Source organism: Ursus americanus, chromosome 25 (assembly GCF_024610735.1).
Source record: "Ursus americanus isolate L20-20 chromosome 25, mUrsAme1.1.p, whole genome shotgun sequence".
NCBI lineage: Eukaryota > Metazoa > Chordata > Mammalia > Carnivora > Ursidae > Ursus > Ursus americanus.
In genome coordinates, this window is record NC_142151.1 from 43,222,688 (window position 1) to 43,247,034 (window position 24,347).

The window sequence follows — 24,347 nt, forward strand, 5'->3', positions numbered from 1 at the left end:
CCAAAACAGGGGTCACGCCCCACTTGGCCGAGTTTCTCTATGGGAATGAGGTGTAGTGGCCAGGGAAACCAGCTAGGCCAGGCCACGTGGGGTCAGATTACTCAAGAACAGAGCTGATCTCTCAAGGAGGAACTGGACGTGGGGGAAGGAGGCTGTCTGGGAATGCCTTTCTGGAATGCTTGGGGAAGGGGTCTGGGTGCCGACTCCTGGACTAGAACTTTTTTGTTCCCCCCTTCTCCCAATCTTTCACCGCTTGATCTCTCTGCTCTGGCCTCAGGAATCTTTCCCAAGTCTCCTCCCGGAAGCCTTCCCAGACTGAACCTGTTTCAGATCTGCTCAGATGGCGATCTCCCACCACTCGCCGCCGTCAGCCCGTATCCCGGGCGCTGGGGGGGTCTAAGGCCCTCCTCCCCTACTCGGGACTTTCCGGCTTGGGCCCCAAAGCCCGGCCTGGCCGCGGAGAGCGGAAGCCTGGCCCGGGGAGGGGCCCGGCCCGGCCCGCGGAGAAGGGTGGCCGGCGGCCAGCCCCGCCCCTACCTGTGTAAACCGATCCGCCCGCGCCTAGCGGATAAAAGCGGCTGGGCCGCGGAGGTCAGCGAGTTCGGCTGTCTCGCGTCCGCCTGTAGGTCCAGCCCGGTCCAGCCAGCATGTCCATCCACTTAAGCTCCCATGTGCTCAGCTCGCGCTCCTCCGCCTTCCCGGGGCTCAGCGCGCAGGTGCGTTCGAGCTCCGTGCGCCCCGGGGGCTTCAGCAGCAGCAGCCTGTACAGCCTGGGCGCCTCGCGGCCGCGCGTGGCCGTGCGCTCCTCTTACGGGGGCCCAGTGGGCGCCGGCATCCGAGAGGTCACCATCAATCAGAGCCTGCTGGCCCCGCTGCGGGTGGACATCGACCCCTCCATCCAGCAGGTGCGCCAGGAGGAGCGCGAGCAGATCAAGACTCTCAACAACAAGTTCGCCTCGTTCATCGACAAGGTGAGCCGCCGCAGCCTGCCCCACGCCACGCTCCAGGCCACAGAGGCCACCTGCACTGACTGCACGCGGGCCAGGCGCTGGGAGGCCTGGTGCGTTCTCCTTCGCCGGTATTGGGAGCCTTCCTCCTCAGGAGCCCTGTGACTGTTCTCCTTCGGGCTCCAGGCGTCCTCTTCCAGCACTGTCCAGATCGCCCTGCTTTTTCCTCCCAGGATGTGTGCTTGAGTCTGTCCGGCTGACCCCTCTGGCTGTGTCTGAGAGTTGAGGTTCTCGGGCGCATTCCGGTTGGGAGCTCCAGGGGTCAGGGCCAGGAGTTTCTCAGAGAGAGGGATGTGTGGGGTGAGAGCCGGGGTAGGGGTGACACACTGTTCTCAGATGAGGATCTCCTCCCTCCCTCCTCCCGCCGCTTATGCTGAGGCAGGTGCTGAAAATAAAGGGCTGGAGGGAGGGAGGGAGGCTCCGTGCCACACCTGCCCACTGACCTAGTCCTCCAGCCTCCCTTTGGTGGTGGGAGGTGAGGTTACACCTGCCCTTGGAGATAGCCCATTTGCGCCCAGGGAAGGAGGACTGAGGGGCCCTGGCAGGGGCCATTTGGGAGGGTTTTTTTCCTGGCTGTTTGGGTCCCACAGGGGTCAGGGAGGGAGTGGAGGAGTGAAAGTAGGGGTTGGGAAGGAGAGGGGCTGACTTGACTGGTGAGTCTAGGAGGGGAGCAAAGTAGGGATGGACCAGGAGCTAGGGGCTAGCCCAGGTGGGCCCCTCTGGCCAGGAAGGGGTGTTAGACTGTTAGACCAGACCTTCCCTCTCCTGCCTTGGTGTAGTTCTCTGCTTCCCCAGCCCCCCATGCCCTCTTCTTAATCATTCAGACCTTACAAATCCTTAAGATTCTGCCAAGCCTCCCCAGGCCCAGGGGCTGCCCCTGCTGCTTTGCTCCCTCACTGTCTGCCGCCCCCAGGCCCTGCTGCTCTGAGTTGCTAGTTTTGAGGAGGGTTACTTCCCACTCCCAGTCATACTGGATGGATCCAAGGAGACTTTTGGGCCCCAGACTGAGCATAAAATATAGTTGTTTATTTTAGCACCCTGTCCTGAGACCTTGGAAGAAAGGGTGGCAGAGAGAGGATACAGAGAGAGGCCCAGGACAGACAGCAGGGGGCAGCCCCGTGGAGAGGGAGGTAGAGAAGATCACCTGTAATGTGATGGGGAACATAGGAGGCAGGAGACATGTTGATGACCAGGCAGACCTGACCCCTGGGTCACAGTCTAAGGCACTTAAGACAGAGAGTCCTGGAAGAGAGGCTGGAATTCCAGGCTGGGCTTCCTGCAGGAGGGGACCAAGGGCTAGGCTCCCAGGTTGGGGGAACAGCCAGTGGGAGCATGGGCTGTGTCGGGGGGTTGAAGACGATTCCAACCCCAGTGTGGGTGGCAAAGGCTGCCCCTCAAGAGTTTCCTCCTCTGTTTCCCTCTTAGGTGCGGTTCCTGGAGCAGCAGAACAAGCTGCTGGAGACCAAGTGGGCTTTGCTGCAGGAGCAGAAGTCGGCCAAGAGCAGCCGCCTCCCCAGCATCTTCGAGGCCCACATTGCCGGCCTGCGGAGGCAGCTTGAAGGGCTGCAGGTGGATGGAGGCCGCCTGGAGGTGGAGCTGCGGAACATGCAGGACGTGGTAGAAGACTTCAAGAACAAGTACTGACCCTCGTGAGACCTGGGGGGGGGGGGAGGGGGTCTGTGCCCTGGGTGCATGTGCCCCTCATCAGTTGATCCTTGGCAGGTCCCCTCTGGGGCTAAGGGTCAGAGGGTGCAGCTGCTCGGAACAGTAACCCCTGAACGGGAGGCCTTGAGCCACGCATTCCCTGTCTCTTCTCTCCCTTCTTTGTCCCTGGGAGCTGTTTCCAAGTCTTGACACCTGACTTACTCCCAAGGAAATATGCCCACTGAGCCCTCACCTGCACTGTTCCCTTTGGGCACCTGACCAAGGCCCCAGGAGAGGGTAGGGCAGAAGGTGTCCTGTGACAGATGCACTTCAGAACTTGCACGACCCTCACAGATTATTCAAGAACAGCCCCTCTGTTCACGTGAGGAGTTAGAGACCAGATAGATTCGGAGTCCTGAGGAAGATCACATGGCAGGTCGCTGGGACAGCTGGGACTTGAATGTTGGGCCTCTGACTCCCAGGAGGAGACACAGAGCTGACCTGGGACAGAAAGAAGCCAGGAGAGAGAGGGATCGTGTGTGGTGGGCCATGTAGGGTTGCTGAGGCGGAGGGGCGGCTCTGGCCAGGGCAGGAACCAGAGAGGAGGCTGTGTGGCAGGGCAGGGAGTATAGGAGCGTTTGAGGGGCCCACGGAGTTCTCTTTTCCCATTGAGAAGAAACCAAAGCCTGAGGCTTGGGCCGGGCCCCACCCCAGCAGGCTTGCCCAGTAGTCCTGGGAGTAGTAAGAGAGTTCTGTGCTGTGCCCTGGAGGTGCGTGACTAAGCCGGGCAGGGACACTGGCTCCGACTGCTGACTGCTGGTGGAACAAACAAAACTCCCCCCCTTCCCTAGAGCAACAGTCAACAGGTAAACCCCCAGCAGGTGGGAGCGGACAGGTGCAGGACCGAGAAAGCTCTGGGCAACCAGCGAGCCTCTGTTGTCATGTGTGTGCTCACCGCCCCCCCCCCGCGCCCCCCCCCCGCGCCCCCCCCCCCCACCCTGGCCCCAGCCCCAGCCCCAGCCTACAGGTAGAGCTCTTTCCTGCAGAGCCCGGCTGAGCTCTGGGAAGGACAGGTACCCTGGGTGCCGCTGCCCAGTGAGCTCCTGGCTGTGCGTCCTCTGGGCCCAGCGGCATGCTGCCAAGGCAGGGATGGACAGATGGCCTTCAGGATATTTCCGTAACTATTCTATAGGGCCTGAGGGAGTGGGCCCTTGTGAGTCTGGGCTCCTGGAGGGGCTCTGCCTGCAGGAGTTTCGTGCTCCCCACCATGGTCACCCTGCTGCCCTCCTCCCTTGGGCACTGCTGAGTTCCTGTTTCTGACGCTTCTTAAAAAAAGTTTCCAAATAAATACCGGGTCAGGCCCGAGGGCTCCCTTGCTCTGTGCCCTGCATTGCCAACGTCCTCCTATGGGCGGGACTGGCTCCTTGGGAGACAAAGGGATGGGGTGGGGGGCTGTGGGAGTAGAGATGGGGCCAGACCACCCAGCTCGGGCCTGGTTCCTCCAGGACTTGCTGCACCCTCTTCCTGATTCCATAAGTTTCCTCTGCTTCAGGCTCCTTCTTTACCCTCAGAGGGGGGGATTAGGTAGCGGTTAAGGCATGGGCTGGGCTCAGACTGCCAGGGTTGAAGTCTGGGCTTTGCCACTTAGCAGTGTAGTGACTGGACAGGTTATCTGCTTCTCTGTGCCTCCGTTCCTTTCCTGTGAAGCACGGTACCATTGTTAGAGGACCATTGTGAGGATTAGATGAGCTAATTCGCGGAAAGCATGTAACGGTGCAGGCCCCATTTGAAGTGGTCTGTACGCTTGGCTATGATTATTTGCTTTCTCCCTCCCAGTAGATGTAGCTTTTGTCCTTTAATTCATGTACGTTCCCTGCTCTCCCACCTTCATTCCATGCCAAGACTCCCAGCCTGAGGAAGAGCCACCAGGGAAGGTCAGGGACGTTTGGTTTCATTGTTGATACCCACTTTTCCAGGTGTGTCAGTAAGGAGGGGTGAAACCGATGCAGGGCAGATCCCCCCCACCCCCCCTTGAAGGGGCCATGGAGGCGGAGCCGCCCCCACACCACTGCACCCTCCCTCTGCTGCAGGTATGAAGATGAAATTAACCGTCGCACGGCTGCTGAGAATGAGTTCGTGGTGCTGAAAAAGGTGAGGGGGACAGACAGGCCAGGTGTGGGGGACATCGTCTGAAAATGCATAGCCCTCTCATCTGAGCAGCCGGTAGGGACCTGAGTGGCCAAAGTCTGGGCCGGGGACTACAAGGAGGGAGTGAGGGGCTTGGAAAAGGAGAGATCTGGAAGCCTCGTAGCACAGCCTGTCCTGTGTGTGTGTGTGCACGCAGCTGGTGAGTCACTGGACTTGCTTTTGGCCTGGAGGCGTTAGCATTCAGACCAAAAGATGGAGGCTGGAAAGGGAGATTTCAAGCCCAAATACGGGAGCGCTCTATCGCAGTCCGAACATTTCAGGACAGACAATGGTTGGCACCCGGCAGGGCTGAAGTATGTGCTGAACGAATGGGATGGGCCGCCTGAGGCAGAGCCCTGTCCCTGTCCCTGGAGATGTGCAAGCCACGGCTGGAAGGCCTTATGAGTATCCTAGCAGGGCTTGATTTAAGTTTCTGATTCAGTACGCTCACTAAGCAGCTCGGGGTTCTAGGCCCGTCCACATGACGGCAACCTGCCCCGGAGTGCTGGGCCCTTAGAGATTTAGGAGCTTCGGGGGTGCATAAAGTCGGACCCTGTCCACACGAGCTCAAGTACAGGCATAGCTGGCTAGAAGGGCCCCGGTGCCCCCCGGGCCTGCACTGGTCTCTGTGGGCCACCTGCATCGCCGTCGCTAAGCTGCAAGTTAAACATGAGGCTGGAGATCTTCCGTCTCTGGGAGTCTTATCCTGCAGTCTGAATGATTTTCGGAGTTGAAGTAATTTGTTCAAGGTCACATAGCTCATAGGTGGTCGAGCCAGGGCTGTGTCCAAACCACCAAAGTCTTTAGGAACCAGTAAAGCGCTAGGTTTGGGGCTACAGGCTGCTTTGGCCACCGGTGCTGCGCAGGCACCTGTGTTCATGGGGATGCATGGGAACGATGTCCATCACGCAGCCTCCAAGGGTCCAGTAGAGGAAACTTCCTACCGTGGCCAGGTCAGGCAGCCTGGAGAAATGGCATGTCTCTTGGTAGGGCCCTGGTGTTTGACCCTGTGGGTCGGACAGTGCTAGCTGTTGCCCACCCCTGCTAAATATTCTGTGTACCGAGGCCACGATGTCTCTACCCCTTCTCGCCACCCCCCCAGGATGTGGACGCCGCCTACATGAACAAGGTGGAGTTAGAGGCAAAAGTGGATGCCCTGAATGATGAGATCAACTTCTTCAAGACCTTCTATGAGACGGTGAGGATCTTAGGTGTGGGAGACATGTTGTATCTTCCATGTCCTAACAAAGGGGCCATCTGGTATACCCCCTGCATCCGGGCCAGCCTGGGTGTGTGTTGAGTGTGCGTGCAGGCACGTATCCTGTTCTTTATCCTTTCTGGACTCAGGAATTCCTGGTGGGCAAGGAGTTTAGGAGGAGCTGAGGGTAGCAGAGCAGGGTAGGGTCAACCAGGATTGGCCTTCCAGAGACAAAGGATGACCATTTGTTAGGAAGGGTGTTGGGAGGGGTTGAAAGGAACTTGGAGGATGTCTAGGGATCCTGGGCTGTGACAGAGTTTAGAGAGGGGCTGGGTGGGGTGGCCAGGGGGGCCCGAGTCAGGAGAGACTGGAGTGTCTGGGAGTTTATACCCAGAGGGACCAGATGTATGGCTGCCCACCAGTAGGCCACTCCGTCTGCCCCTGCTGTCTCATTCTCTCCCTCTTGCCTTACCTGGGGCTATCAGCTCTTTTTTTCTCTTAGGGATTTAAAACCCTCTCCACTCCAGCCAGTGTGAGTCTCTGGCCTTCAGTGGAAGATGGGACAGCCAGTCATCTGGCAAGGCTGGTCTGGGATGATATTATATATGAGGTTAATTACAGACCAGTTCTCAGTTCCCTTTTGTCTAGCTTTCCTCTGAACCTCCAGCCTCCATCAGCCCCTCAGTGAATTTCCACGTGTGTTAATTTCAGGGGCAGGCTGCTTGAGGTTTACTTCGGACATTCTAAGCTCTGTGAGGGTCTTCATATGTCTGTCGCACGTTATATATATGTATGTGTATGTATATATGTGTGTGTACGTATATTTAATTATTTTCCCATCATTATGAAAGGAATGCATACTCATTGCCGAAAATCCAGAAAATTGAGTAGAGCATAAAATTGAAAACAGCTCACTTGTATGTGCTCTTACCACCCTGGTATCTACCTTCCAGACTCTTCCTATGCACATACACACATAGAGATAATATATATCAAAGTAGGATCATGGTTTTTTTCAAGTAATAGTGTACCACGGATATAAATACAGCCATATCATCAGTGTTAAAGGCTGCCGAGAGTTCCATCCTGGGGTGGGATATTTTATTTAACCCACCCCGCAGTGATCCGCTTTACAGCTGAGCTCCTGCCCCAGCAGAGCTCATAGAAGGAGCCGTCACAGCCCCCCACACTCTGTCACTTCTTTATCTGCTGTAATCCCACCAGACTCTTTTCTTGACAAGTTGCTAATGGGCTCTCTGGGCTGTGGGAGGGCGGGCAGAACATTTAGCAGGTGCTGGGTCTGTTCTCCGCCCCCCCCCCCCCCGCTACCTGGTGACTCATCCCCACTCTGACCTCTTCTCCCTTTTTCTCCCCCTTTTTCTTCCCCTCGTGTGAAGAGGGTCCCAGGATGGGTGTGGGAATGGGGCTGGGTCACGCCCCAAGTCCTGACATTCTGTCCTGTCCCTGCAGGAGTTGGCAGAGCTGCAGGCCCAGATCTCGGACACGTCCGTGGTCCTGTCCATGGACAACAGCCGCTCCCTGGACCTGGACGGCATCATCGCCGAGGTCAAGGCCCAGTACGAGGAGATGGCCAACCGCAGCCGGGCCGAGGCCGAGGCCATGTACCAGATCAAGGTGTGAGGTTGCAGAGGGCCGTCTTTTTTTCCTGGCAGGGTCCTTGGTGGTAGCTTCCCTTACTCCTCCCCTGTCTCACGCCCTTAGGGTGTGGGTCCCACTGTGCTGGCAGGCCCCAGTGGTTAAGTCTGTGGTGCTCTCCAGGGCCCTGGGAAGAAGAGGAGGTAAAGGCCAGGTCCCTCCCCAGGGAGAGATCCCAGCCAGATGGGCAGACCGGGCGGAAGCATGTGAAGCACAGAGAGGTTAAGTAACATGCCTAAGTCTACACAGCTAGTAGATGGAAGAGCTGGGACTAGATCCTAGGTCCTAGGCCTCCAGACCAGGGAGGTTTAATCATTGCACCTGCTGTGTGGAGGCAGGGCAGCTGACTGTGCAGGAGTTGAGGGAATGTGCTGGGGGTAAACTAGTGTTCTGAGGGGGTGGGGGCTGAATCAGGGTTTAAAAGCAGCAGAGGGAGGTCTCTGCAGAGATAGGGAGTCATCCAAGGTACACGGGGTGAGAACACAGATATGCCAACAAGGAGACCTGGGTTCCGACTTGCCGTGTGATCCTCAGGCAGTGCCTTCCATTCAGAGCTCATTCTTCCCGTCTGTGAAATGGGTGATGCTGATGTTTTTAACAAATGTGTTTTTACTAGGGGGTTGTTTAACAGGTGACGATCTCAGACTTCTAGTGATTCTGCAGCACTTGGGACCTGATGGGGAGGGGCCGCAGGGAGCCATCCTTGCCATCCCAGCCGTCCCTGTCCTGACTGGGAGGAAAGCAAACTCCAGCTCTGCCCCAGTGCCCAGTAGTCTGGCTTGCTGGCAATGGGTGAAGAGTGCTGGGAGTCAAACTGTCGCTTCCTGGGAAGATAAGCTAGGAAGGCTCATCACTCAGAACCTTGGGCCTTCCTTGGAGGGGACGAGGGATGAGTCACCTGTAATCATTGACCACCCCCTACCATGCTTCTCTGTGTGGTCCCTCCAGTTTGAGACCCTCCAGGCGCAGGCTGGGAAGCACGGGGACGACCTCCGTAATACCCGGAACGAGATCGCAGAGATGAACCGTGCCATCCAGAGGCTGCAGGCTGAGATCGACAACATTAAGAACCAGGTGGGATCAAGCCCCCCCCCCCCCCGCTCCTCCCTGTTTCTTGGGGCCCGTGAAGGGCAGCCATCTGAGAATGAGGAGCCCGAGGCTCTCCCAGGCCAAGGCTGGTGCAGCTCAAGTCTCGGGGGCCCACTTGTGAGATCTCCAGGACAGAGTGTTCTTGTCCAGGTCCTGGCTCAGGCCAAAGGGAGGAGAGGAGTCCTACTGGGCATACAACCTGGGGAGGGAGCCTTAGCCCAGCCAGCCTGAGAAAAACCACCAATCGTTACCAAACTCGTCCTGAGCACCGTCCTTGCCCCTTGCTCTGGGTGCAGCATGCTGTACCTGGGAGCTCCCAGCCCGTGGGGAGCAGGGGGACAGAGGGCAGCAGAAACCCTTACGGTGGCTCACAAGGCCCCGTCCGTCACCTCCCACCACTGCGTCTCTCTGTGCTCCGTCCACACTAGCCTGCTTCCTGTATCTTGGATCTGCTAGGCATGTTAGTCCTTCGAAGCCTTTGCCCCTGGTGTTCCCCCAACCCGGAATGTGCTTCTCCCAGCTCAGCACATGGCTGCTCCTTTGGCGTCCCTGGGATTTTGGACATGAGTCCGCTTTTCAGAGATGGTTTCTCCAACCACTCTTGTCAGCACGGTGTCTGAAGTGTCCCGAAGCATCTATCTCTATCTGCAGTTTTCTGGCTTACTAAGTGGTTGGCTGTCCCCTCCCCTCTACTGAAATCTAAATATGCCTCTGGAGCCGGACCCCATCTGTCTGACTTACCGCTCCTTCTCAGCACCTGGTGCATGGTGGGGCACGGGCCGCCGATGACAGGCTGTTGGGAGGATGGGCTGTGCCGCTGGCAGGGGGACAGGCCCTGGCCAAGGTGTGGGGAGAGACAGGGCAGCTAAGCCCGAGCAGGTGTCTGCAGTGAGGCGGGAGGGCAGGTCACGGGTGCTGCAGCTTCAGAGAGCTAAGCTCCAGATGAGCTGGGGGATGCAATGTGGGTGTGACTTACCCAGAAATGTCCTCCCCTTGGAGCCCCGCAGGCCACTTTACATGGGAGTGGAGGCTGCGTCCTGGCGCGGAGGCAGGGCTATGAATCCCCCCCCCCCGCCCCGCCCCGTGCAGGTGCTGGTGCAGGTGCAGCGGGGTGGCTCCCAGGCCGGGAGGGGAGGCGCAGAATAATGAATCCTGGTTTCCCAGACCCTGCAGTTTCTGCCGCATCCGCTGCTCCTCTTGCACAACAGGGCGGAGCCAGGTCCCAGAGCTGGGCTGTCCACCACCATGGAGGGGCCCCGAGGCAGTGGGATGAGGCAGTGCCAAGGGGGCACCAGTGTGATAGGGAAGGGGACCGGCAGGTGGATGAGGGGCAGAGGGCCCTGGGAGGGTCTCCTGGGAGGATTAGGAGGGCTGGCAGAGAGGCGGAGCACACCGGGAACAGGTGAGGGTCTGAGGACTGAGGACGGAGAGGGCTGGTGAGAACGATGGGGGAGCACTGGGTAGGGGTGGGCATGGTAGCTCTCAGAGCCCAACAACAGGAGGCCCAGGACTCGATAGGTTCCCGGTGCGGGGGTGAGCCACGGGTGGAAGGGCTGCTCACGCTGGGCAGGGAGGGGCCACCGCAGCTCAAGTCCATCGGGACCCCGACCAACCTGGCCCAAACCAGAGGGCCGCTGAGCATACGTTTTGAGTTTGGGGGTTCCAAGCAGTGCCTCTCTGCTCCCAGTCCCCTGTTCTGGGCCTGTTTCGAAGATGGTTTTTGTTCTCGTCAGCCGCCCCAAATCTGGGGACTCAACTAAGATCCCAGGGCTTTGGATCTCTTCCAGCTGGGGGCCGGGAGGCTGGGCATTTGACAAGCATAATAACATTGATTCATTATAGTGATTGTAGCAAGCAGTAACACGTGTTGGGGAGGATGTGGAGGGAAGGGAACCCTGTGTCCTTTTGGTGGGAATGCAAACTGGTGCAGCCACTGTGGAAAAACAGCATGGAGGGTCCTCAAAACATTAAAAATAGAACTACCATAGAATCCAACAATTCAGTTTCTGGGTATATATCTGAAGGAAATAAAATCACCACCTCAAAGAGATCTCTGCTTCTCCATGTTCACTGCAGCATTATTTACAATAGCCAAGACATGGAAACAACTTAAAGTGTCCATCAGTGGATAATGTGATAGATATATAATATTATATTATTCAGCCATAAAGTGGAATATTACTCAGCCATCAAAAAGAAGAAATCCTGGGGCACCTGGGTGGCACAGCAGTTAAGCGTCTGCCTTCGGCTCAGGGCATGATCCCGGCGTTGTGGGATCGAGCCCCACATCAGGCTCCTCTGCTGTGAGCCTGCTTCTTCCTCTCCCACTCCCCCTGCTTGTGTTCCCTCTCTCGCTGGCTGTCTCTGTCTCTGTCGAATAAATAAATAAAAAATCTTTAAAAAAAAAAAAAAGAAATCCTGCCATTTGTGACAACACAAACCTTGAGCGCGTTTATGCTGAGTAAAATATGTCAGACGGAGAAAGACAAATATTGTATGCTCTCACTTATAGGTAGAATCTAAAAAAACAGAACTCCTAGAAACAGAGAACAGATTGGTGGTTGACAAAAAAAAAATAGTAACGATTTATCATAGCATTTATTAAGCATTTACTGTGTGCTAGCACTGTGCCGGGGGCTTGCGTATTACCTCATCTAATCCCTGCAATATCCCTAGGAGGTAGACACTGTGATTATTGCTGTTTTAGAAGAGAGGAGACTTTGGGCTGGAAGGGTTGATGTGTCCAAGATCACATGGCTAGTAAGTGGGAAAGCCAGAATTGGAACCGAGGCATTGGGTATCAGAGCCCATGTTTTGACGCCTGGGGATTCCCTGGTGCTGGGGGAGTAGACTGGTGCCAATGAAGCCACCGTGAACAAGTTCCCCGGGCGCTCTGCAGGATGGGGAAGCAGGAAGGCAGTGACTGGTAAGGCCTGCCCCCCTGCTCACAGCCATCTCTACCGCCCACAGCGTGCCAAGTTGGAGGCTGCCATTGCCGAGGCTGAAGAACGTGGGGAGCTGGCCATTAAGGACGCCAATGCCAAGCTGGCCGAACTGGAGGCCGCCCTGCAGAGAGCCAAGCAGGACATGGCCCGGCAGCTGCGCGAGTACCAGGAGCTCCTGAACGTCAAGCTGGCCCTGGACATCGAGATCGCCACCTACCGCAAGCTGCTGGAGGGCGAGGAGAGCCGGTGAGGACTCAGAAGTCAGGAAGGGGATCCTTCTGGGGCTCAGTGGCACCTGGGGCTTGACATTCATCCATCTACAGACATTCCTGTGGCCTCTCTTCTGCAAGGCACGGGGGGTGGGAAATGTAGGCAGGCTAAATGATGCTTGCTTCTTTGCTCTTGACGAGAGGCCCTTCTAGTAGGAAGGACCGTGTGGTGTAAACTCCATGGGAAAGTTGAAGTAATAACGGCCTCTTCATATGCGTGGCCAGGGTCATCTGATTTGATCCTCACAATATATTCAGGTAAGCAGGTCAGGTATTGTTGCTTAGTTTAGAGGGGAAGCTGTGGTTCAGTTTGAGGGGACAGGGCCAGTGTGCAGTCCAGCTCTGCTGACTCCTGGTCCGGGGATCTTTCATGATTACCAGGCTGCTTCTGCCCGGAGCGGTAAGTCACATGATATTGACCGAATGTGGGGAGGTCCCGCAGATATTTGCATACCTGTGGCCAAAGAGCAGGCTGGGCTGGGTTAGTGTTTTAGGAATTCTTCATGAAAGACACGGAGCCTATGTCCATGAAGTTGGGCCTTTATTCTCACCTTGATGGGTTGGTTGACTCAGTCAATTTGCCAGCTTTAGAGTTGTGCACTGGGCGAAGGTTAGGGTTCGGAGAGGGCAAGAGGGAACAGCGTGGGCCAAGGCTTGGTGATAGGACTCATCAGGGCTTGGCTTGTTGGAACCCAGCACGGAGCTAGACAATATATAAGGTGTGCTTCTGCCTTTGGGAAGCTTGCACGTGGACTGAAGACGCCAAACATTTGTCAAGGAAGCACCTAGTGACCACTCACGTGCATTTGTAAAATTCTGAATCTCCACAGAGCTTTTTCTTTGGGGCGCATTTTTCCTGAGGGGCTGGGGACACAGGCTGGAGGGCGTGGACAGGAAGGAACTGGGGAACGAGGGAGTGCTAGGGCAGAGCGCCTGGATGCGAGGAGGAGGGAGAGAAGAAACATGGCCACAGGATATGAGTTGGGGAAGGAGAGGAAGGAGGAGAGGTCTCTGCCACTGCAGTTGACCCATCCCTGCCTGGGTTGGCATCTGGTCTTTGTGGGAAGAGGAACTGAACACCAAAAGCTCTGGGAAGAGAGAGCAGCTGATCTGGGTCACAGGGCAGCCCCAGAGCCCAACTGTCCCAGCCACTACGCTTCTCTCTGCACCCTCTACCACCGTGGGTGCGGGGCCCACGCTCTCTCAGGAACGCATACCCTGGGCTGCTTTTCCTCATGGAACCAGAGCTGGGGATGCTTAGAGCGGGGTCGGATCCACTTCCTCCCATGGGCTGCTGAGCAGGCCGAAGGTCAGGGATGGACGGGTGGCAGCCCAAGGTGGCATAGAGAGTGGAAGCATTCCATCTGAAAGTCTAACCTCAGTGTAGATTGTTATCATGGAGGCTTAGATCCCGGTTCTCTGGGAGGCGACTGTCCTCTCTCTACCTCTTAGGGGACATGGAGATGGGCTCCTTGTTTTTAATCCTGTCACCCCTCCACCCTTCCCAGGGGCAGGTCTAGGAATTGTGGTCTTAGAAACTCATGCAATTTGGGGTGCCTTCTTTTAGGAATACAGAGTTATGAATATACAATTAGGCATAAAAATAAATATTTACTTAGGATGAGAAAGGAAAAATCACACTCATCACCAGAGCTTTAGACATTCAGGTCTCTTCCTCCTGAGTTCTTAGGAATGGCACCAGAAACGGTTGCATGAATTGCTACCTGGGCTTCCCTCCCCAACCACAACTGCCTGCGACTCCCAGCGCTCACAGGGGCCTGTTGAACAAGGGGCCTGGCAGCCTCCTAGCATATCTATCTCTTGCCCTTGTCCTTTGCTCTGCCCTCTTCCTGAACTTGGGGCTGATGAGGCCAGCTGGGTTCCCCTCACTCCTTCTACCAAAGTGAGGTCTCCCCTCCCCACTGCAGAGTAAACTCAACCCCAAGGGCAAGGGCTTGGTGACAATGGAGCTGTGAGTCACAGAACAAACACACCCAGCTGTCTCCCATGGCTTTTCAATTTCCAGTAGGGCTGCTTAAAGCCACCCCAGGTACCTTCTGCTCCCTCCTAAGTCCCAGCCGTAGCTGCATTCATGAAAGCAATAATTCACTAATTATTTCAGTACATACTGGATGATTACTACGTGCCAGACCCCATGCTGGGGGCCGGAGATCCAAGAATCGATAAGCTACGGCCCACTTTGAGGGTTTTATGATGTGGTTAGGGGAGGCAGCTGTCTCCATAAATAATCACGGCTACCATTCATCATATCCTGTGTGCCCAGGGCTCTAGGTAAATTATATTATTCAGCCCTCACAACTTTGTGAGGTTGGGACTAAGGTCCAATTGATAGGTGAGGAAATGGAGGCTTTGAGATGTTGCCCAAGGTCACGTGGCCAGCAGGCAGGAGGGCCTACGTGAACTCCCTTTGCCCCCCTTATTTTGCAACAAGGCTGAAGGAAGACTGAGGTGTGGGGACAGAGGAGGGAATACCAGTCCTGCTTGGCTTCTGGGTGGAGGGGGTCCGGGATTGCTTTCTCCAGCTCCGAGGAAAGAGCTGCTCTCACAGGTCTCTCCTCTGCCCCCAGGTTGGCCGGAGATGGAGTGGGCACTGTGAACATCTGTAAGTCCTTGGCTGTGGCCCATCTTCTGTGCTGTCCGGACTAGGCTGGGTCTGCAGGATGGCACGTTGACTCGAGGGCCTGGCCTTGTCTGGACCAGGAGCTTTTTTCCCTCACCAGCTTTTAGCAGGTGCCCTGGAGCTCCCAGCCAGTCAGGCTCAATGGCCCAGGGAAGCTGTGCAAGAGGGCAGAGGGGGGCAGGGGCCACCTGCGTTGCAGCCCCTAGCGCTGTCCCAGGCTCCTTCTGGGCTGTCCTGAGGAGGGTGGTGGGGAGGGGAGGCAGCGGGGAGGGAGAGGGGCCGGCATGGCAGGAGAGTGGGGTGGTGACTGATGGGGCCTCAGGTGGTGGGCCTTGTGCTGATGCAGCCCTCCTCTCTTTTCTCCTAGCTGTGGTGAACTCCACTGGCGGAGGGGGCAGCGGGGTGGCCTTCGGAGGAACCATGGGCAGCAATGCCCTGAGCTTCTCAAGCGGCGGTCCTGGGGCCTTCAAGTCCTATTCCATCAGGACCTCAACTGCCACCCATAGGAGCATTCGAAAATGAGCCCCAGTGTGCGGAGACCTGCACCCCTGCCGCCCACGGTCACAGGAGGACTCCCGTCCCTGCTACCGAGACTGCCCAGCAGTCTGAAAAATGGTGTCAGAATAGCTTCCAATAAAGCAGCCTTTCTGAAGCCCGGGTGAGGCCCATCCTGGTACCTGGTATCCTGGCTTCATCAGCTGGGTGGAGAGGGCTGGGGAGGAAGGGGCCTTAGAGAGGATAGGGCGTGCTCAGAATACTGAGGAGACTGGGAAAGCACGTTGGTACTGTGGTGCTGCTGGTGATTTAAGGGGCCTGGCTCGTAGCCTGTGTGAGGCCTTGGCCTCCTCCCAGGGCTGGGGCTGAGTCCAACTCCTCTCCTGAAAGCCAGAAATACACCAGGGAAGTCTGGCTCTGCTGGGGACTGGAACGGGGCACTGAAGACCTCTCCTGTTGAGGAAGTGGAAGGGCTGTTTGTACACTCCCCCACCCCCAGGTTCTGGGTCACCAGAGTACCTTCCTGGCTGCGAGGAGGCCCGGGACACTCAGTTGCCACAGGCCTGGGTTTCGGGTGCACCAGCCAACTCCCAGGCCAGCCGCACTTGGCCCTTCCTTTCTCGTGCTGAGTCTGTCTGGCCTTTGGGCCCCGGAGGGGGCTCTCTAGGTCTGGGATCCTGTGGGAGTGATGATGGCAGTGGGAGGAGGTCTGTGTGTTTTGGGGAGGGGGTAGAGTGAGGAGGTCCCAGAGTTTAGATCCCTGGTGGGAGGCTCTGTCCAGGTCCATGGGCTGGGGATCTGGATCGCTGGTGGAGGGAGGGGCACCTGTGTGTTGTCTGCTTGATAAGAACATCTGTGTGTCAGGGTGTCTGATGGGGCTGGGGGGAGGGTCTGTGTGTAAGTGTGGGGGTGTTTTTGTGGTCTGTGTTGGGAATATCTTTTTTTTTTTTTTTAGATTTTATTTATTTATTTGACAGAGAGACAGCCAGCGAGAGAGGGAGCACAAGCAGGGGGAGTGGGAGAGGAAGAAGCAGGCTCCTAACAGAGGAGCCTGATGTGGGGCTCGATCCCAGAACGCCAGGATCACGCCCTGAGCCGAAGGACTGAGCCCCCAGGCGCCCCGGGGAATATCTGTTCTTGATGGGCAACAGCACAGACAATGGATAGTGGGGAGGAGGTAGTGGGGAGGTCTCTGTGTCTGGGATGCCCCTGGGGGTGATGGTGGTGGTGGTGGGTGGGGGGAGGGGGCTATCAAGAGAGTGTTGGTTTCTGGGGGGAGGGGAAGTCTCTATGTGATCCCATTGCCAGGAATTTTCATATATTGAGGTGGAGGTGGAATGGGGGAGTGGAGGAAGTGGACCACTGGTGTCCCATCAGTCACACGTGATAAGGTTCCCCTCCAAAGGTGTCAGGAGAGCCAGGCCTTGACCCTCCTGGCAAAATCCCTTCTCGGTTGCCCTTCTCCCTTCCTTTCCAGCTCTGCCTCATGCTGGGTAGCTGGGTATTTGGGGCTGCCCGCCCACCCCCTGCAGCCTTCAGGATGTATGAGTGTGGCACTAGGGGCGGGTGCCTCGGAGACAGCCCTCTTTCCCTCGTGGCTGCGAACACCTTCTCTGTCAGCCTCCCAGGGGCAAAAACTGGGCTGGAAGTCCACGCGTGTGGACACAAATGGGAGATTTTCGGAGCACATTATATATGATCCATGAGCTTTATTGGAAACGTCGAGACTAAGCACTAAGCACGAGGGAGAGGGAGCCGAGGCAGCCGCCAAAAGACGTCCCTGTGCAGCTGCAGCCTCAGTCATTGTGAGGAAGGCAGGGGAGGCCCGGTGGGATAGCAGCACAGACACAGCACCCACGGAAGTACACAGCACCCACGGAAGTACACAGCCGAGGGGACCCGGGCCAGTCTGTCCCTTAGAAGCCACAGGTTTCTGCCAGGCCAGGCTCCCAGAGCAGCCCGAGTCAGGATGGGATCTTGCCCAGGGCTGCGAGGAACCCAGACATTTAGACTTCTGTGGCCAGGGGTAAGGACGACAGCGGCTGCCAGCTGGGCGGGGAGCCTGGCCTTCCCCGGAAGAATCCACGAAGAGCGAAGGACGGGGAGAAGGCGGGGGAGATGCAGGAAGATAAGGTTGCAGTTTGGGCAGGTCAGGCCGGCTGGTTCTCGAAGCCCTTCCGCTTCAAGCGCAGGGACTTTGGTTGCTCCGGGCCTGGCTGCTGGAGGCAGGGACTGTTGACTCGGAGAGTTGACAAAGCGGGAGGTGCTACGCGAACCGCACCGAGGAGCTGCCGCTGCACCTCTGGCCGCAGGGCGCGCACATTCCCGTGCTCACCGCCACGTTCCCGCTGCAGGGGGCGCTGCACACGCTGCCGGTCACCGGCCGGGAGCCCGACACGCAGAGGTCCCCGCAGACGACCCCGCCCCGGGAGCTGCTGACACCTGCAGGAGGAGAACAGGGCTTAGTCCCCGGGCGAGGTCCTCGCTGGCGGCCCCTGCCTACTGGCCAGCACCCCCTTCTCTTGCTCAGAGCTCTTTCCCTCCGTTTCTATTCCTACCACCCCCCACTGCCCGCCCGCCCCCGCACTCCTTCCTGCACTCTGGCCTCAAGCATCCTTGATAACTGTTCTCCCAGGTCCTCCCTATAGGCAGAAACAGCTATTTAACTTATAGTCATATAGTTAGTTAATTTATAATCATTCACTGCCACCCACCCCCTTCCTTTCAGGGTTTCAAAGATGGCCTGTGCCGGCCTCCTGTTTTTGCAAATAAAATTGCATTGGAACCAAGCCATGTGTACTCCTTAGCTATTGCTTATGGCTGTGGCTTTCACATTACAGTGACGAGTCGAGTAGTTGAGACAGAGGCTAGGTGATTCACAAGCCTGAAATATTTGCGATCTGGCCCGCCTGCCCACCAGGAACCCCAAGACCTTATTTCAGAACCCACAGTACAGATTACTTACACACATTTACAGCACCAATGCCCTCACACAACCTTGTAAGGAGAGCAAAGAGACAAAAATTAGTTGGGGAGCGCAACCCTCGCAAATTCCCTCCTCCACGGAAGCTTGATGCAAATGACATGCAAATGACATGCAAATTAACGCAAATTAACGCCCAGCTCAAAGCACGGTTTCCCAGAGATTGAAGAGATGTTCTTCCCACAGTTGTCCGCCCCACCTCTGTTCCTCGCCCTCCAGCAGCCGCCTGTAGGTGGCGATCTCGATGTCCAGGCCCAGCTTGGAGTTCATCACCTCCTGGTACTCCTTGACCAGACAGGCCATGTCCTGCTTGGCCTTCTGCAGGGCGGCCTCCAGCTCGGCCAGCTTGCAGCGGGCATCGCTCAGAGCCGTCTCGCCCTGCTGTTCCGACTGGGTCACTGCGGCCTCCAGCTTGGTGTTCTGGGGACCCAGAAGAGAACAAGGTGGGTAATGGTCCCGGGTCTCTCTGTCCATTTCTGGGATGTGTCCAGTCTCTCCCCGCCCCCAGCTGGGAACACCCCAAGAACAGACCTCTCCCCTCATCAGCTGAGTGTCCCCCAGGGACCACAACAAGAGACTGTAGTCCTGCAGATGGGCCGGAGTGGGAATGGTGAGATCCACTGGGGACACACACTGCCTGTGTGACCCCGGGGAGGCCCCAGGAGACACTTACCTGGCACTTGGCATTCTCAACCTCAGCGGTCAGCCTCTGGATCATGCGGTTGAGCTCGTTGATCTCCTCCTTGGTGCGGCGCAGGGTCTCCCCGTGCCGGATCACTGTGGCCTTCATCTCCTCACACTGGGGGGAAGCAGAGATGCTCCTGAGGCTCAGGATGCAGTTTCCCACCCATTCAGACACCACAGACGATTGGTAAGTTGTACAGTGCTCAGCCTGTGCACCCATGCATGGCAGCCCTGCTCTACCACCCAAACTGAGAGATGTCTGTCCTCTTACCATCCCTAATAATCAAAATCCCCAGACAAAAGAGGTCTTCCCTGCCCACTGCCATGTCTAGGAGGCAGGTGTCCTATGCCCCTCACCTTGCTGCGGTACCAGGACTCGGCCTCAGCCCGGCTGCGGCTGGCGATGTCGTCGTATTGAGCCTTGATCTCGGCCACAATGCAGTCCATGTTCAGGTCCCGGCTGTTGTCCATCTTGACGATGACTGAGGTGTCTGAGATGTGGGCGTGAAGAACACGGATCTCCTGCAGATGGTGGGCGGTGGGAGGATGGAAGGGATCTTGTTTACACCCCAGCCTCACCCACCAGTGTGGACCCAATCTTTTTAGTCCTTCCCAGGTCTCCAGCCCCTGCTCCCACTATAGCCTCATGGACTGCAGCTCCAGCCCAAATCTCTGGCCAACTCCAGTCCTCAGCCAAAGCCCGATCTTCCAGGCTGGCTGCCAGTTTTCTGCCTGGACCAGGGCCCCTCACCTCCTCATACAGGCGCCGCAGGAAGTCAATCTCCTCGGTCAGGGCCTCTGCATTGGCCTCCAGGTCTGACTTGCGGAGGTAGGCGCAGTCCACATCCTAAAGGGGAGGGGGGGGGCACAGGCGTCTCATTGGGAAGGCAATGCAGAGCTCTCCCTACCCAGGAGGGCACCCACCGGGCTGGGCAAGCTCCCTGGAGACCCTCCTTAGCTGCTCATCCTAATGCCTGGTATCGCGGCATTGGTGGAATCCTTTATTCGGTCCGAGGGGTCTGGAGCAGCTTTGGGTAAGGGAGGGGGCCTGTGAGGTTTCCAGGCACTTCTTCTGGTACCTACGCGGATGATCCCTCCAGAATCCACACCTTGCACTATCACTGAAACTGAGGCTCTGGGTAAAAGGGGTCCATTCTAATGATGCTCCTGCCCTCTCTGTCCTGACCCCTCAGGGAAAGAAATCTAGATCTGTGGTCAGAAGAAGAGGTCTCTGGGATTAATTCTGCCCCTTCCAAACCAGGGCAACTCAGGATAAGATGCTTGACCTCTGTGCCTCAGTTTCCTCACAGTAACCCCTGGCTGCCTCCTATGGACGTGGTGGGAAGGACCTGGGGGGTCCACGTGATGGCACTTGTGGCAGATCAAGTCTAAGGGGTGAGGAACAGCAGTACTGTTCACGCCAGCCTTTCACAGCTGTTGCGGGCCTGAGGATGCGGCCACCCCCAGCATTCACAGGTCTTTCAATCACAATAGTCAGGAAGGAGCGCTCTCTGGCAGGCACAGGGCAGAAGGAGGTGGGAAGCCATGGGCCAGATGGGAGTTAGCTCGGATGGAGGAGTAGAGGGCCCTGCTTGAAGCAGGCAGGGTACTCCGATGTTGGGGCCCACACTGGGAGGATTGGGGCCTGGCGGGGGCAGGTGGGGAGGAAATAGGGGAGGGGTTCCTCTATGTGATTCTGGGGAAGTCGCTCAGCCTCTCTGAATTACAGATGGCTCCTCCCTGCCTCTGCCCTGCTTTCTGAGTTGGGGAACACGGATTCTGGGGTCACTCACCTTCTTCAGGGCCACAAACTCGTTCTCAGCGGTGGCCCTTAGTGCCACCTCCTCTTCGTATCTGGAGATAAAGGGCGCAAGACTCAGGGCTAGAACTTTAATACGCTGGGATTTGAAGAGGAAAAAAAGAGAACGAAAGCCCAGACAAACACATCCCAGGAACCAGATAGACTCAAAAAGGGTTGGGCTAGAAGGGAACTTGTCCATCCCTTTCTTCTGGGCACTCAATCCACCCTGTCACCCAGTGCTCTTCTGGTTTCAGGGACTCTCCTTCCTGATGTGGGTGGTGGGTGTGCAGGGGTGCCGTGCACATGTTTATAGGCTTTCTGTTTCTGGAGCGTAACTCCCTGGGGGGCAGGAACCCCCTACGAGTTCTGGTGCCCCCCCTCCCCATCCCACCTCAGGGCTTAGCCCAGCCCCCGGAACATAGAGGAGATGTCAGTGAATGTTTGATGAATTAATGAAACAAGCACATAAGGACGAGGCGGCTGGAGCAGCTTCCGCCCTTTCCCCCCCGCCCCTCCTCCCATGTGTAAACTCCCAGAGCATTTTTCCTCACAGGCTTCCTGTCAGTGTCTTCTTCCTATTGGAAAGTTCCTCTTGTGGTCTAAGCCAAATCTATCCTGCTCTGGCTTAATCCCCTTTCCTTTCTTGAGACTATCCTCCTGGCCACACTCACTTCTTCTTGTAGCCCTCCAGCACTTCCTGCACATGGTTGAGCTCTGAGGCCAGCCTCCCGCTGTCGGCCTCCACGCACTCGGCCTCCCGCCTCAGCGTCTCGATGTAGCCCTCGAACAGGGGCTCCAGGTTGCTCTCGCAGCACTTGCGGTTCTGGTAGAACTGCCACTTGGTCTCCAGCAGCTTGTTCTGCTGCTCCAGGAAGCGCACCTGGTGTGCAAATGGGGGAAAAGTCTGTGGGAGAAGCCAGTATCCCCAGCCCTCTTCAGACAGCAGGGAGAGTCAAGACTGAACTAGGAGGGGCGCCTGGGTGGCTCAGTCATTAAGCGTCTGCCTTCGGCTCAGGGCATGATCCCAAGGTTCTGGGATTGAGCCCCACATCAGGCTCACTCCTCCCCTGGGAGCCTGCTTCCTCTTCTCTCACTCCCGCTGCTTGTGTTCCCTCTCTCACTGGCTGTCTCTCTCTCTCAAATAAATAAATAAAATCTTAAAAAAAAAAAAAAGGACTGAACTAGCAGTGAGGTGTGCAGAAGAAACGGGTGGACAGCAGGGCCCCTGCTGGGCTCTCTTGGTCTGAGGAGGCATGAGGAGAAGGTATGGTCTTCGGTGGCCTAAACTCTTGCATTGGATGCTTAGCTATCTCTGCAGGCCAAGTAGCTGATGTGAATGGGGGAAGATTCTGGAAAATGGGGAGGGTGAAGACTTGGGGGAAGAGAAGCATGCTAGCCTTTCCTGGAAATCACTCACACTGAAGACAGGCAATGGTGAAGACGTACTGTGCGGGCCAGAGAGGATGCCAGCAAACAAGACGAGGCCCCCGAGTCCCCACCTCCAGTGTTCAGCTCAGACACTTTAGCTGGAGTCGAGACATTACCTTGCTTTTTAGCCCTGGTATCCTTCCATCCAATCTGCTGAGCGGAGCTGGGAATTTTCTACTTGGAACTTCCAGAAATGGGGACTGGGGATTGCTGATACTCTGTGGGCTCACTTCAGGGGGGGTCTTAGCTGACAGGGCTCGCGCTATGGTAGGGAGTCTCATGGCTGCCTTAGCCCCCATCTTGCTTTTTAAAGTCATGGCCAGCTCACACACTGGGCCGCTCGTAGCTCTGGTGTGGAGAACTCTGGGGCCAAGAGGGGGAGCCACTGCCCAGTGTCACACAGCCGATCAGGAGAGAGACTGGATGTGGCGCCCAGAAGGCCTGTTCCTGGGCCAGGACATTGTCCACGCTCCACTCCCTGGCTGCCTTTCCCGGGTGTGAATGTCGGCACACGCGGGGTGCAGCGCCTGCTGAGATGGGCCAGCTCCCGCTGGAGGGGAGCATGGTAGTCTCCCCCAAGCTTCGGACCCTCTAGCCGCAGGGGCCTGGAGAGAGCCTGGGCGTGGAGTCCTCTCTGCTACCCACCCTCAGTGCGCCCGTGGGCAAGCCCCCGGCCCTGTACCCTTGTCTCCTTTGTCTTCTGTGTACACTCGAGGGGCGGGTCTGGTGGCAGTGATTCTCAAATGTGCAACCCTCGCAGGCTGACCCCAGGATCATCCCCTTGTACGATTTTACTCATGATTTATCTGTGAGTGGATTTGCTTGGCACTTACATTTACACTTAGATGGGGTTCAAGGGCTAACTTTGTATTACCACCATAGCTGTAAAACCGGTATCACTAGGCATACATAAAAGCAAGTCATAAAATATTAAATTCTAGCTGAAACTGCTGTCCCAGGCAGCTCTGAACCTGAGGCTTGCTCTCTTTATTAGAAGTGGAAGAACAGCAGGTATTAGAGGGATACTGAAGACTATTAGCTCCTAATGAGATTTAATCAGAAGGATTGAAACAAACATGAGAAGAGATGACTGTTCCCATCGGGTGTTTCAATGTTATTTAATGCTTTAATGTACCACCTAAAATGATCACATACAATGTCAGCAGCCCCCATCCCCCATTTCTAGAGACTGGCCGGGAAATTCCAAGGTTCTCCCAGGACTGCTAGGCTCACCAAGAGTGTGAGCAAGGACATCCCCCTGTCTGTGGAGACCCTGCCTGTCTGGTCAAAGGTTGTATATAATAATAGTGTTATCAAGTCAGGAGCTGCTGCCTTATACGCATCTCTCTGTGTCTGTCTGTGCCCTGGGTGTGTGTCCATCTCCTCCGTCAGGCTAGGAGCTCACCTGGGCTATATCCCTCCTGCCTCTGACTGCACCCTCAGTACCCCAGCCTGAGTCTGCGCATTGGTGGGATTCAGGAAGGGTGTGATCAAGGACACCCACCTTGTCGATGAAGGCAGCGAACCTGCTGTTGAGGCACTTGATCTGCTCCTTCTCCTCCTGCTTCACGCACTGCGCATTGGGGTCGATCTCCAGGTTGAGGGGCGTCAGGAGGCTCTCGTTGACGGACACAGTGGTGATGCAGGGCGGGCTGGGCCCGCACACGCCGCCGGAGCGGTAGCCGAAGCTGCGGCCGCAGGAGCCGGCGCGAAAGCCTCCGCAGACGCTGTGGCTGCCAAAGCCCCCGGTGAGGCCGCGGTAGCAGGAGACGCCGCGGTAGGGGGCGGCGGTGATGCAGCAGCGGCCGGGCCGGGGCCCGCAGGCCGAGGCGCAGCTGAAGGCGCGGACCCCGCAGGGGGCGCCGAGGCGGGAGGAGAAGCAAGACATGGTGCGGCGGCGGCGCTGGCGGCGGCGGGTGGCTGGAGCCCGGGGCCCGCGCTGCGCCTTATATCGCGGCCCCCCGGCCCGGCGGGAGCGCGCGGCTAACGCGTTTACGAGCTTGGAGGTCGGCCCTCGCGCCTTGTCCAGGCGGGAATCAAAGCGGGCCGGGCCGGCCAGCCGCCTCCATAAAACGGCTTCACATCCCGCCCGCGCTTTATGGGGCTCGGAAAGGCCCGGTCACGTTGGTGGGCCGTGCGCCCCACACTCGGGGCGCCCCCTCTGCGCCCCTCGACGGGGACTCGGCCCGGGCGGCGCTGGATCAGAGGCTCCGTCCCCGGGCTGGCCAGCCGGGCACAGGCGGCCCCGCTTGGGTCCCAGCCGGGCGCCGCCGCCCCGCAGGCCGGCAGCCTTGGTCTCCCATGCGGCCCCGCAAGGCAC

General features: G+C 57.3%; 2 protein-coding genes across 2 annotated transcripts; one reads left to right on the forward strand and one right to left on the reverse strand.

Moving 5' to 3' along the window:
* The first annotated feature begins 452 nt into the window (after positions 1 to 452).
* On the forward strand, positions 453 to 15,288 carry KRT7 (keratin 7). The gene is made up of 9 exons (XM_045800991.2): positions 453 to 971; positions 2,433 to 2,644; positions 4,742 to 4,802; positions 5,941 to 6,036; positions 7,507 to 7,671; positions 8,641 to 8,766; positions 11,752 to 11,972; positions 14,584 to 14,618; positions 15,004 to 15,288. The coding sequence occupies exons 1-9, from the start codon at positions 648 to 650 to the stop codon at positions 15,156 to 15,158; spliced, it is 1,395 nt and encodes a 464-aa protein (XP_045656947.2). The 5' UTR covers positions 453 to 647; the 3' UTR covers positions 15,159 to 15,288.
* A 2,109-nt stretch (positions 15,289 to 17,397) lies between these two features.
* LOC123794633 (keratin, type II microfibrillar, component 7C-like) lies at positions 17,398 to 23,915 on the reverse strand. Its single transcript, XM_087855396.1, has 9 exons — positions 23,532 to 23,915; positions 21,271 to 21,479; positions 20,592 to 20,652; positions 19,550 to 19,645; positions 19,156 to 19,320; positions 18,788 to 18,913; positions 18,314 to 18,534; positions 18,097 to 18,128; positions 17,398 to 17,573 (listed from the first exon to the last, which is right to left on the reverse strand). The coding sequence occupies exons 1-9, from the start codon at positions 23,913 to 23,915 to the stop codon at positions 17,398 to 17,400; spliced, it is 1,470 nt and encodes a 489-aa protein (XP_087711522.1).
* Between the last annotated feature and the right edge of the window lie 432 nt (positions 23,916 to 24,347).